The following is a 10,000-nucleotide window of genomic DNA, read 5'->3' on the forward strand; positions in this document are numbered from 1 at the left end:
GGCGGTGTACTGTATTTAACAACATTTACATTTACATTTAAGTCATTTAGCAGACGCTCTTATCCAGAGCGACTTACAAATTGGGAATATACCCGTATTGACGCACAGACCGGTTTGGGCTTTTGCTTCACCCTTTAATGCTATTTGAATGTTTTGGTTTATTAAATGTGATACGCCGTGTGTAACGACCATTTTTATAGTTTTACTTCCCTACTTGAGTCATCTCTCTCAGCTCTCTCTCCATGCTGCTTTCAACACAGAACGAAGCCACGCCCCCTGACACTCAAGGAGAGCATTTGTTGTTCCTTGATTACGAGACACTTGCGTTCAGTCTGCATGGTCAATGTAGCACATGGAACAATGTTGATAACAACGATGCTGTTTTCCCTTTTCATCTTAATATAAATCAACTGGCGTTCTATAATTACACTATCAGTTTGTGTTTCTTACATCTGCAAACAGCTAGCTTGTCTTTTCTTAGCAAGTTGGGCCTAAATCTTGTTAGCTGCTAATTGTTAGCCACTAATGCTAATCGCTAGCTAGCTAATAAATGTACTGAGTCAGAAAAAACGTAATTAACTATACAGCCTGATAATACCAGTGTTGGTGTAGACCTTAATCAGCATTTTGTTTGTGCAACAGTATCTTGTAAATCAAAGAGGAAGACATGAAGCAAGAATATGTTAGCTATGAAGTAACTACCGGAAAACATTCAATGTAGCCCAAAATTATAGTGTCCCCTAGGAAACACTTGTCAACACTTTGTGTTCCTACCCTGTCACAATAACTCCCCCCTGGCATTTTCATTCGTTGTCATGTCAAACAACACTGTATTCAAAGTGCCCACTAATATATTCTAACTTTTGAATTAGAATAATTATTATATTTCCATGATTCCAACAGTTCACCCAAGTGTTGTGCTCTAAAAACACAATTGCAACATTTGGTTAAAAATAAAAAATAAGGCCTGGATTGTTTGCCCATATTGTGCAGCCCTACGTGGCAGTGTGGAAATGCTCTCCATTGAGTGCAAGAAATGCAGAAATATTGAATTGAATGGTATAAACCAATCAGAATGGAGAAAGACCCATTTGACATCACTTATAATGTATGTGTTGCCAACCTAGGGGTCACGCATAACTCATAAAGCAAATGTCTAACTTTTAAAAACATCAAAAACCGTCCAATTTGTTTTAAATAGCGTGATATTTTGGCCGTATCGCCAAGCCCTAGAATGAACTGTGGAAGAAAGCATTTTAATAATGTTCTCTAGCTCTCTTTATTACACTCTATTTTATTTCTCTCTCACAGCCCTTCTTTCCAACCTCCCCGCCCTCTCTCTCTCAAACCCTTAGTGTACTCATCAGCCCTGAGGTGCTGTGATATTACAGATGCTGATCACGTTATTAAACAAAGTCTCTGCGGGTCATTATCATACGAAGGAGTCGCCATGAGGCAGGCGTCAGAGCCGGTTGTAATTCACACACACCATGGGGCATCCACCCTCAGCTCTGTCCCACCCCGGCCTCGCTGGGGCACCTGCCTGTAATATTCATGAAGCAGGATAATTGGTTTGGGACTCGGGACAGCATGGAACAGCAGCTGCCTGTGGGAGAGGTAGCTGGTAACAGCAGCTGCCTGTGGGAGAGGTGGCTGGTATCAGCAGCTGCCTGTGGGAGAGGTGGCTGGTAACAGAATGTTCTGTAGATGAATGGACTCTGGCAATTGTTACTGAGTGAACTATCCTAGCTAAATTAATAAAATGTCATTACATTAAATGTAGATTTAGTAGTATCAGACATGCTATCGGGTGGTGGATTGACTATGGGAAACAGGATGACCATTTACCCTTATATTGTATTTGTAAAATTGGTGTCAGAAGTGGGATCCAATGTGCCACAGTTCAGGCTATATTTATAACTGTCTGATCAAATGTTTTGCACATGGGAACATTTTATCCCTGTTTAACTTTTTTGTTGGACGGATGAAAAGTCATAGTACTATGCTGCTGCTGCTGCCTACCCATCAGGCCTTGTTGCGATGCAAATGTAGCATCACGAAACATTTAACACTGCTCCCCCCTAAACACCCCCCACACCCCCACGTGAAGGCCCTCCTCCTTTCCCAAACGCTAATGCCCACCGTCGGGCTCAAGCGGAGCATCGCGCTGGGGGGGGGTTAGGGGGTTTAGGGGGAGCAGTGTTAAATGTTTCGAGATGATACATTTGCATCGCAACAAGGCCTGATGGGTAGGCAGCAGCAGCATAGTGGGGGGGCGTTCGGCTGTGCTTTTACAGTTGAGCGGGTGTCAAAAGGCTAAGGGGTCGCAGTGGGTAGCCTGCTAGCCAAGCATAGCCCAGTCCTACTCTGTCACATATAGCAAACAGAATGTTACATGGGGAATTAACAAAACTTTTTTTTTTATTTTTTTTTTTCCACTAGTCCTGTTTGTTTGGCTCATTCAGTTAAATTGTTATTTTAGAGCCTACAGGAGTATAAAAACTAACATTTATGATTGACATTATACTACTCGCAGTAAATAGTAGTAATAACTGTACTGCTAAGAACAATATATCTGCAGTTGTTACAACCATTGGTCGTCACAAATAATTCAAGACTACTCCAACAGTAGTTCCAACTCTGGTCTCATCACCTATGCTTTCCCCTACTCTTGTCTCCCCAGGCTGTTTGCCACCAAGTGCAGTGGTTGCCTGGAGAATATAGCTCCTACTGAGTTTGTGATGCGTGCCCTGGAGTGTGTGTACCACCTGGGCTGTTTCTGCTGCTGCGTGTGCGACAGGCAGCTGTGCAAAGGAGACGAGTTTGTCCTCAAGGAGGGCCAGCTGCTCTGCAAGAGCGACTACGAGAGGGAGAAGGAACTGCTCAGCTCCATGAGCCCTGATGCCTCAGATTCAGGTAAAAAGTACAACTCTCCTTAAGTTTCCTCAGTGGCACGCTGTGCCCTGTTCCACAGATGTGCGGGCTTCTCCTATCTGTTCCTCTGGTTCTTCCTTTTCCAAATAATGATGCAGCTTGCCAAACCAGTTAGTAGCACTTTATTCTCTAGATACCACCACACATTTTCTGCTCAGTATCCTTACAAACTATCTGTTCTGATTTTAATACAGTGATGATGATATCAATCCCAGGACTTCAACTACTGTATGGGAACTGTTGAAGAGATGGGCACCAGGCCAATAGTAGTGCACTATATAGGACATGAGGAGCCTTTTGGGACACAGACAGGGGTCATTCAAACCAGACAGGGGTTATTAAACCAGACAGGAGTCATTCAAACCAGACAGGAGTCATTCAAACCAGACAGGGGTCATTCAAACCAGACAGGGGTCATTCAAACCAGACAGGGGTTATTAAACCAGACAGGAGTCATTCAAACCAGACAGGGGTCATTCAAACCAGACAGGGGTCATTCAAACCAGACAGGGGTTATTAATCCCCGGGGAGCTTCATTTAACGTATTATGAATGTGTTTGATCAACAATTTTTTAAAGATCATTGATATTAAATACATAATCGGAGTCAAACATTTGGCTAAATGGAAGAAGTTGAAAGATAACTAATAACAGTAAGAAAGTCCTGGAAATAATGAAGGCGGGTTCCATTGAATAGATGTAACAATGATCTTCCATTATGTACTCTAGTGTGGATACAGGTCATTTGAAACAGTGGAGAAAGGTCAAAGAAACAGCGATGCTGTTTCAGTTCTGTCAATGACACGTTGGTGCTGCTGGCTTCCGGGTTGGATGCGCGCTGTGTTAAGAAGCAGTGTGGCTTGGTTGGGTTGTGTATCGGAGGACGCATGACTTTCAACCTTTGTCTCTCCCGAGCCCGTACGGGAGTTGTAGTGATGAGACAAGTTAGTAGCCACTACAACAATTGGAATACCACGAAATTGGGGAGAAAAAGGGGTAAAAAAAAAATTAAATCAATTAAAAATTTTAAAAAGAAGGCAAGACTTAAAACCTCTTAAAGGCTCCGCCCCTTCCCCCTATTTGAAATGAATGTAGTAGATAATTAATGTAGGAGAATTTAACACATTAGATCTGGTAAAAGATAATACAAAATAAAATGCAAGAGAAAGGCCATAATGTATTATTCCAGCATAGGCGTAATTTTGATTTTGACCACTAGATGTCAGCAGTGTATGTGCAAAGTGTTAGACTGATCCAATGAACCATTGCATTTCTGTTCAAAACGTTATATCAAAACTGCCCAAAGGTGCCTAATTGGATTATTAATACATTTTCAAGTTCATAAATGTGCACTCCCCTCAAACAATAGAATGGTATTATTTCACTGTAATAGCTACTGTAAATTGGACAGTGCAGTGAGATGAACAAGAATTTAAGCTTTCGGCCAATATCAGATATGTCTATGTACTGGGAAATGTTCTAGTTACTTACAACCTCTTGCTAATCGCATTAGCCTACGTTAGCTCAACCGTCCCGCGGGGGACCCACCGGGACCCACCGATGCTGTTAAATCACCAAAGAACTGCAGACAAGCTCTCCCATGCCTATCAATGCAGTGTATATATCGATATGGATTATTTCCCTTTACGGTTATATAACAGTATCCTCTGCACATTTATTTTCAATAAAAATCCTGCTGCTGGATGTAGTCGTCAAGGGTTAGTCGTCATTTGTGTTGCGTTTAGAAAACCTGTTCAACAATGTTTCAATGACAATGCTTTTTGGGTTGTAATTTCCTTTTGCAGAGAAGAGTGAAGCTGAGGAGCTGGACGGGAAGCCTGAGAAGGGCTCTGGGGGCCAGGGGAAGGGCAGTGACGACGGGAAAGACCCTCGCCGTCCCAAACGGCCACGCACCATCCTGACCACGCAGCAGAGGAGAGCCTTCAAGGCGTCCTTCGAGGTGTCCTCCAAACCCTGCCGGAAGGTAACCACCTTACAGTCTGACGAAACAGATACAGATCCCATCACTCACAAGAGGAGATGATGTCATAGACCTGCGTCGCTCTAGTATGCAATCATCTTGGTCAGGAAATAGATTCAATTGGACTGAATTTAATACTGTGTCTTAAACAGCCATGAACTTTAGAGCCCATCCGAATTTAGGCCGTTCCTACTACTATATTGTTGTGTCTTACCAAATAACAATGTGTCTACCACTTCTAGAAGATACTACTAAGATATTACTACTCGTGTATTAAATATTCAATAAAATGTCATTAAGAATTTAAACAACTATATTCAGACACTTATCATACAACCCCCTTTTATCGACTTTATCAAAAGTATAATGTATTTTAAATACTTTCGACCACCTCTTACTCCCTTTGTAAGAAGGCTTTACAAGAGGGGGATGAAACGGTGTCCGTTTTGACTTCTCCCCCCCCAGGTTAGAGAGACGCTGGCGGCAGAGACGGGCCTTAGTGTCCGTGTTGTCCAAGTGTGGTTCCAGAACCAAAGAGCCAAGGTGAGATCTACCTGAACGATGTCTAAAAAGCACTTTTAATAAACATTTCAACAGTCAACTTGCAATGATCAGGGTTTTAGGGCTCCTTAATGCTACTCTATTCACAGTCCCATGTTGGCATTAGCTATTCTCTATACGTTGCACTATACGGCCCAAAGTGCTTTGGTCAAAAGTAGTGCTCTATATAGGGAATAAGGGTGCTATTTGGGATGTAGCCTAAGATTCACTGAAGTATGAACCATATTGTCTATACATGTTGGTCAAGCTTTTGCGTCTGTTATTAACCAGCATTGTGTTTTATTTGTAGATGAAGAAGCTAGCCCGGAGACAGCAACAACAGCACGAGCAGCAGAACTCCCAAAGGCTTGGCCAAGGTAGGTTTCTCTAGTTGTGAGTGTTGTGTGTCTGTGTGTTTAGTGTGTGCACGTGAACCTGTGGTTGCATATGTGTGTGTGCCCAAGAGGTGAACTGGCTGAGAGTGTGGTTTGGACAGGAGATGGAATAACTGGGCAGGTCTTCTGCATTATGATGAGACTTCACTGGTTCTAGAATACTCCTAGAATACCTTATGATGAGGCTTCACTGGTTCTAGAATACTCCTAGAATACCTTATGAGGCTTCACTGGTTCTACAATACTCCTAGAATACCTTATGATGAGACATCACTGGTTCTAGAATACTCCTAGAATACCTTATGATGAGACGTCACTGGTTCTAGAATACTCCTAGAATACCTTATGAGGCTTCACTGGTTCTAGAATATTCCTAGAATACCTTATGATGAGACGTCACTGGTTCTAGAATACTCCTAGAATACCTTATGATGAGACGTCACTGGTTCTAGAATACTCCTAGAATACCTTATGAGGCTTCACTGGTTCTAGAATATTCCTAGAATACCTTATGAGGCTTCACTGGTTCTAGAATACTCCTAGAATACCTTATGATGAGACGTCACTGGTTCTAGAATACTCCTAGAATACCTTATGATGAGACGTCACTGGTTCTAGAATACTCCTAGAATACCTTATGATGAGACATCACTGGTTCTAGAATACTCCTAGAATACCTTATGAGGCTTCACTGGTTCTAGAATACTCCTAGAATACCTTATGATGAGACGTCACTGGTTCTAGAATACTCCTAGAATACCTTATGATGAGACGTCACTGGTTCTAGAATACTCCTAGAATACCTTATGAGGCTTCACTGGTTCTAGAATACTCCTAGAATACCTTATGATGAGACGTCACTGGTTCTAGAATACTCCTAGAATACCTTATGATGAGACGTCACTGGTTCTAGAATACTCCTAGAATACCTTATGATGAGACGTCACTGGTTCTAGAATACTCCTAGAATACCATATGATGAGACTTCACTGGTTCTAGAATACTCCTAGAATACCTTATGATGAGCCTTCACTGGTTCTAGAATACTCCTAGAATAGCTTATGATGAGACTTCACTGGTTCTAGAATATTCCTAGAATACCTTATGATGAGACGTCACTGGTTCTAGAATACTCCTAGAATACCTCATGATGAGACTTCACTGGTTCTAGAATACTCCTAGAATACCTTATGAGACTTCACTGGTTCTAGAATATTCCTAGAATATCCACATTGTAGTAGAACTCTCACACAAGTCAAGGCCAGAGAGATTCCTTATCAAGACCGTTTCAAGTGTCTCAGTTGGAGTGCGGATCTAGGATCAGGTCCCCCTTTTCCATATAATATGATCTTAAAACTGATCCTAGATCAGCACTCCTACTCTGAGACGCTTGACAGTGGTGAATGGTCCTGACCAGGGTGAGACAGGACAGGGGTCATTCCAGTGGTGAATGGTCCTGACCAGGGTGAGACAGGACAGGGGTCATTCCAGTGGTGAATGGTCCTGACCAAGGTGAGACAGGACAGGGGTCATTCCAGTGGTGAATGGTCCAGACCAGGGTGAGACAGGACAGGGGTCATTCCAGTGGTGAATGGTCCTGACCAGGGTGAGACAAAGCCAGGCTTCAGTCCAATGATGTGTTATTATTAACCACTATCCCCCCAGAGTCCTGACCCGTACATCTTCTGTTTCCACCACTGTGATATTACTGGGCGTGTGTATGGGTTTGTGTGTGCGTATATTACTGGGCGTGTGTATGGGTTTGTGTGTGCATATATTACTGGGCGTGTGTATGGGTTTGTGTGTGCGTATATTACTGGGCGTGTGTATGGGTTTGTGTGTGCGTGCGTGAAGTCACTGCCCAGTATCAAACTCCCAACCCAGCAGATTTGTGACAGCAACTCACTGTTTGAATTAAGGGTAGCATTTTATGTAGAGTATTATAAACCGGGTAGTTCCTCCTCAGGCCTTATTGCTTAATTATAAAACGGGTAGTTCCTCCTCGGGCCTTATTGCTTAATTATAAAACGGGTAGTTCCTCCTCGGGCCTTATTGCTTAATTATAAAACGGGTAGTTCCTCCTCGGGCCTTATTGCTTAATTATAAAACGGGTAGTTCCTCCTCGGGCCTTATTGCTTAATTATAAAACGGGTAGTTCCTCCTCGGGCCTTATTGCTTAATTATAAACCGGGTAGTTCCCCCTCAGGCCTTATTGGTTAATTATAAACCGGGTAGTTCCTCCTTCGGGCCTTATTGCTTAATTATAAAACGGGTAGTTCCTCCTCGGGCCTTATTGCTTAATTATAAAACGGGTAGTTCCTCCTCGGGCCTTATTGCTTAATTATAAAACGGGTAGTTCCTCCTCGGGCCTTATTGCTCCTTCGGGCCTTAATTATAAAACGGGTAGTTCCTCCTCGGGCCTTATTGCTTAATTATAAACCGGGTAGTTCCTCCTCGGGCCTTATTGGTTAATTATAAACCGGGTAGATCCCCCTCGGGCCTTATTGCTTAATTCTATGTCTATAGTGTCGCAGTATATAACACACAACTCTACTCTTACATTTGCGCTTTAGGATAAAAATTGTATCGAACACCCAAATACAAGCTAAGTCATGTAGACGCTTAAGTGCTAAGAAGCATCCAGGTGTTTTAAGTCCATATTTGACCTAATATTGAGTCGGTGGTCATGTTTTGTTTCTATTCTGGATTTCTGGACTTTCTATTCCTTCACCTTTGATATTGATAATAAATCACCGTAGCAGTCGGGAGCCGAACTGATAACACCAACACACTGGCTCACAATTGAGACTGCACGAGACTGCACGAGACTGCGAGAGACTGCATGGGACTGCATGGGACTGCATGAGACTGCATTGTTGAGACTGCACGAGACTGCAAGAGACTGCAAGGGACTGCATGGGACTGCATGGGACTGCATGAGACTGCATTGTTGAAACTGAGACTGCACGAGACTGCACGAGACTGCACGAGACTGCAAGAGACTGCATGGGACTGCATGGGACTGCATGAGACTGCATTGTTGAGACTGCATGAGACTGCATGAGACTGCATGGGACTGCATGAGACTGCATGAGACTGCATGAGACCGCATGAGACTGCATTGTTGAGACTGCATGAGACTGCATGAGACTGCATTGTTGAGACTGCATTGTTGAGACTGCATTGTTGAGACTGCATTGTTGAGACTGCATTGTTGAGACTGCATGAGACTGCATGGGACCGTATGTTTAAAGATGGCTGCAAAACTGAGGTCATTTGGGTGATAGTGTTGATTGGAATCATATCAAAGCCAGGGGTTATCAAGTGTGATCAGCTCGGCTCCCCATCGCTGTGGTGCTTTGTTGAGGACAGGATATGAGAGACGGAGTAATAAGTGCTCAGCACCTCCGAAAGTACAAGTAGCGGCTTCTGCGAATGGGCTGCCATGTCAATAATGTGATCCAATAACCAGGGTTTATAACCACCTGAGTCACCCAGTGTAGTTAACTAAAATGAGCCCTGTAGTTAACTAAAATGAGCCCTGTAGTTAACTAAAATGAGCCCTGTAGTTAACTAAATGAGCCCTGTAGTTAACTAAATGAGCCCTGTAGTTAACTAAAATGAGCCCTGTAGTTAACTAAAATGAGCCCTGTATTTAACTAAAATGAGCCCTGTAGTTAACTAAATGAGCCCTGTAGTTAACTAAAATGAGCCCTGTAGTTAACTAAAATGAGCCCTGTAGTTAACTAAATGAGCCCTGTAGTTAACTAAATGAGCCCTGTAGTTAACTAAATGAGCCTTGTAGTTAACTAAATGAGCCCTGTAGTTAACTAAAATGAGCCCAGTAGTTAACTAAATGAGCTCTGTAGTTAACTAAAATGAGCCCTGTAGTTAACTAAAATGAGCCCTGTAGTTAACTAAAATGAGCCCTGTAGTTAACTAAAATGAGCCCTGTAGTTAACTAAATGAGTTCTGTAGTTAACTAAATGAGCTCTGGGACTTAGATACGTGCTGAAGTTGTGACTAAGAACATTTAGTGAGAACTGAGGACCTAACAATCCACACGGAAAACTTTGAAATCTGCGTACACACACACACACACACACACACACACACACACACACACACACACACACACACACACACACACA

The 10,000-nt window shown here is 42.8% G+C and overlaps 1 protein-coding gene across 2 annotated transcripts in view; it reads left to right on the forward strand.

Annotated features, from left to right (window-relative positions):
• LOC124047978 (LIM/homeobox protein LMX-1.2-like) overlaps positions 1-10,000 on the forward strand; it is a 111,931-nt gene that overhangs the window by 98,201 nt on the left and 3,730 nt on the right. For both annotated transcript variants that reach the window (XM_046368338.1, XM_046368337.1), the window contains exons 3-6: positions 2,684-2,916; positions 4,739-4,917; positions 5,380-5,457; positions 5,765-5,831. In XM_046368338.1, the coding sequence (XP_046224294.1) occupies positions 2,684-2,916; positions 4,739-4,917; positions 5,380-5,457; positions 5,765-5,831 (557 nt within the window). The remainder of the gene's footprint in view (positions 1-2,683; positions 2,917-4,738; positions 4,918-5,379; positions 5,458-5,764; positions 5,832-10,000) is intronic.

Source organism: Oncorhynchus gorbuscha, linkage group LG11 (genome assembly GCF_021184085.1).
Source record: "Oncorhynchus gorbuscha isolate QuinsamMale2020 ecotype Even-year linkage group LG11, OgorEven_v1.0, whole genome shotgun sequence".
NCBI lineage: Eukaryota > Metazoa > Chordata > Actinopteri > Salmoniformes > Salmonidae > Oncorhynchus > Oncorhynchus gorbuscha.